The sequence below is a fragment of the Setaria italica genome, chromosome III (assembly GCF_000263155.2).
Source record: "Setaria italica strain Yugu1 chromosome III, Setaria_italica_v2.0, whole genome shotgun sequence".
Classification (NCBI taxonomy): Eukaryota; Viridiplantae; Streptophyta; class Magnoliopsida; order Poales; family Poaceae; genus Setaria; species Setaria italica.
Genome location: NC_028452.1, coordinates 38,623,689 through 38,627,277, shown reverse-complemented (window position 1 = coordinate 38,627,277; position 3,589 = coordinate 38,623,689). Strand labels below are relative to the sequence as shown.

General features: G+C 50.9%; 1 protein-coding gene across 1 annotated transcript; it reads right to left on the bottom strand.

Moving 5' to 3' along the window:
* Positions 1 to 610: 610 nt before the first annotated feature.
* LOC101777004 (uclacyanin-2-like) lies at positions 611 to 2,553 on the bottom strand. Its single transcript, XM_004962569.2, has 2 exons — positions 2,158 to 2,553; positions 611 to 1,310 (listed from the first exon to the last, which is right to left on the bottom strand). Exons 1-2 carry the CDS (start codon positions 2,396 to 2,398, stop codon positions 829 to 831), a joined length of 723 nt encoding a protein of 240 aa, XP_004962626.1. The 5' UTR covers positions 2,399 to 2,553; the 3' UTR covers positions 611 to 828.
* Between the last annotated feature and the right edge of the window lie 1,036 nt (positions 2,554 to 3,589).

The window sequence follows — 3,589 nt, the reverse complement described above, 5'->3', positions numbered from 1 at the left end:
TCCGCCTCCCTGCCTCCATCGCCGCCCAATGGGCTTGGCCCCCACCGCCCTTTGACCGGCGCCGGCTCCGTCCGCCTCCACCTCCCTGCCTCCATCGCCACCTCTAGGCTTGGCCCCCGCCGCCCGCCACCCTCCGACCGGCGCCGGCTCCTTCCGCCTCCGCCTTCCTGCATCCGTCGCCGCCCCTTGGCTTGGCCCTCGCCGCCCGCCGCCCCTGCCCTTCCTCCCTGCCTCCGCCGGTTGAGAAGGTGGTGCCTCTACCTATGCCGCCGGTTAGAGAGGAATTTGTGATGGAGATGAACTTTTTCCTAAAATTTCGTCAAGTACTAGTGCTATATGTGTGAATAATTTGGCATGTTTGGAGGAAGACTGAAGAGCTTATTCTCAGTGAAAAATAGTTACATTGTTTAGGTAACCTGACCACTTAATGCTTTTAGGATTTGCTTCACGCAGAGTTTGCTCATCACTTAATTATAGTAATGTAATTTCTATTTAACAAGCTTCAAAGATATTAGAATTATTATCTTCTCCTCATATTCACAATAAAAATGAGCTATTATCAGCCTCGAGGGCATTCAGGTCAATTTACCAGTCAGGACAGACAATCGACACAAAATAATCAGGATTGCCATACACCCAGCTTATTCAGACAGCGGATTCTCCAGACAGCAGGCTTATCTGATAAGCCTGCTTGCCAGATAAGCGAGTTCCAGAAAAGCGTATACAAACAGGGCCAAAATCAGGTCATAAAGAAAATTAAATACATAATAAATCCAAACAACCAATGGCAGAACTCCTACTCTGACATCACGACCCCACCAACTCAACTCACGCAGCAACCAGAATCGCCAGAGCCACACCGACAGCCGCCCCCAAGAACCGGCCGCCGGCCGCCGCCGCTCTGCTCGCGCCGCTCCTTCCGGCGCCGCCGTTGTCCCCAGCGCCGTCCCCAGGCTCGACCCCGCCGGTGCCCGAGAAGGCCGTCCCGGCCGGAGGCGGCGCGAGGACCCGCTCCTTGGGTGCCGGGGGCGGGCTCTTCAGCGACGGCGGCAGGCCCTGGCCGTGCTGGACCTTGATCTCGAAGCGCATCCCCTGCTGGCACTGGGAGCCGCCGTCGGCGTCGGAGAAGAAGTAGTTGGTGCCCTCGAGAACGAGAGCGACCGGGATGGTGTTGTTCTGCTCGAGGCCGCCGCCCCCGCCGCCGCCGCCGCCGTAGATTAAGGTTTCCGGGTCGTCGCTGGGGTCGCAGAGGTCGTAGGTGGTGGCGTTAGTGGTCTGCACCACCGACGAGTTGTCGTTCGTCTTGAATACTGGTAATGGCGAAATCATGGGCAAAAAGAACGGTCAGCTTTTGGTTGAATTACTTAATTTAGTCAATACAATGTTTGTGCGGTATTCATCAAATTCAAATATGTCGAATTCACCCAGCAATGTGCTACTTATACGGGGCCAGGATCCTCTGTTCTAGAAAAATGGCATATATGATTTTTCTTAGCTGTTTTCAATCAGAGAAATCACTTTGTGGTAATATAGTTTGAGCTTTCAAGTAGATGACTTACAAAAAAAAAAAAACAACCTTTCATTTGATGGATCAGCACGTGCAGCAGTGGATTCCCATTTGGGGAGGTGCTTGGCGCACGTGGCATGACAGCTTCTCGATTTTGACCGGGCTGGTGCTCAGATCTGGATCTGAATTCAAATTTCCTAGTTGTTTAGCTGTTCATAATACTAAATGGATCGTTTATTACAAGTCCGGCAGTGGATTCAGGATTGCCAGATTCTAATTTGACCTACTGCTGTGTTAAGGACAACATCATTCACCATTCTCAAACTAAACTTCTACCAGTTTGAATTCAAACTCCGCCTTTCTGAAGACAAATTTATACAGTTCAAGTTTTCCAGCATCACATTTACTTGGAATACCGAATTAAGGCATCACGATGAAGTGATGAACCTTTTCTTGAACCTAGAATGCTACTTGATCAGCTTCCTTTTCTCATGGAGTCATGGTACATTGCAGGTTTCAGCTTTTTTCAATAGTGGAAGTATACTGGGTCACTCGCTGAAAACTGAAAGCACTTGTGCAGACAAGCAAGGTGGGAGTACTAAATTGAAAGGGAAATGATGGGGAGAGGAGCCAAGCAAGAAAAGACGTACTAAGGTAGTCGCCGAGGTAGAAGGTCTCGCCGTTGGCCCAACCGGAGTAGTTCCCGGAGGTGGCGTTGGCCTTGGCGTCGAAGAACCAGCCGTCGGCGCCGCCCACGGTGTGGTTCCGGTACTCCGGCGCGTCGCCCGCCGCCGGCGAGTCGGCCCGCGCGGCCGGCGCGCTGGCGAGCAGGACGACCGCGGTGGCCATCACGGCCACGGCGGCCGCCGAGGGTCGCGGTAGCCGCGCCATGGATCTCTCGAGCACGCAAGCAAGCAAGCTGAGCTCGATCGGGCCCGAGCGCTGTCGGTGGAGAGCTGCAGGGGAGTTTGTTTTCTTGTGTGCTGTGTCTCAGCTGTCCTTGGGAATTGCTGGGTGGTGAAGCAGGGGATTTTGTATGCCAGCGCCTCGTGCTGCCACACATGTTGCTGCGTCTGCGGCGCATTTTTTATTTTATTTTATAGTATATTACGCGGAAAAGAAGTGAATAATAAAGTGGCGAACATTTCCGTGCACCCAATCATGCAAACATTTCCGTGCAAATCCCAATCAACGAAAGCAACGTGGCACCGCGCCACTGATCTTTGCGGTCGTTGGGCGAAGTGTCGGTCGCCTGCAGAGTGGCAGGGGCAAGCATGCCAGGATATGTGCAGTGCAGGACAGCCGGGGCGAGGAATGGAACGGTGGGTTCTTGCAAGATGTGATGCGACGTCCCAACGAGCCAGCTCGTTTTCCTTTTTTTTCTTTAAAGGTCCCGGATCCCTTCATTTTTAAAAGATTTGGAATCTACAGTATGCTAGTATGCTATTTGTCTTGAAATGTGGCATTTTACAACTTTCCAAATTTAGATACAAGTCTATCTTAAATTTATGGAAGGTGAAAGATGAAAATTGATTCTATAGATTCTCGTGCTATATTTTAATATGCAACTTACATCACGTTGTTCGACTCGCTTCCCTATAGTAGAAGTGTAGCACATAAATACCTCTTATATGGCCAACAATAATATACAAATATATTCCACATTCAACTATATTAGCTTAATTAATTCATGTCTAAATTATTAGAATGGAATTCAATTCCAAGGACCTAGGGAATGGCATTCGGCTAACTTTATTCATCTGATAAAATGGCAAAATAGTTGCATGTTCACCAACAATTCAGAGTGAAACAAGTTTTGGCACCTATTTTCAAATTTTCATACCAGATCGGACGTGCGAGCACTTTGTGTAACATTGCTCGTGTTTCGGGGGGGGGGGGGGGGGGGGGGGGGGAGGAAATAAAACCCAATCCCTTTGGCCTTCCCCCTTTTTTTTGCAAGCCCCCCAAATGCCCTTGGGGGGAAGGAGGGGGGGGGGGGTTGTACTGACAAAAAAAAAAAACCCCCCTGGGGGGTGGGGGGGGGGAAAAAGGGGGAAAACCCCCCGGGGGGGCCCCCGGTTG

Bases quoted from the DNA above. Each gene is read 5' to 3' on its own strand.
- LOC101777004 (XM_004962569.2), bottom strand. From the start codon at position 2,398: ATGGCGCGGCTACCGCGACCCTCGGCGGCCGCCGTGGCCGTGATGGCC. The intron at 1,311-2,157 runs GTACGTCTTTTC...CGCCATTACCAG, and splicing joins CTACCTCGGCGACTACCTTA to TATTCAAGACGAACGACAAC.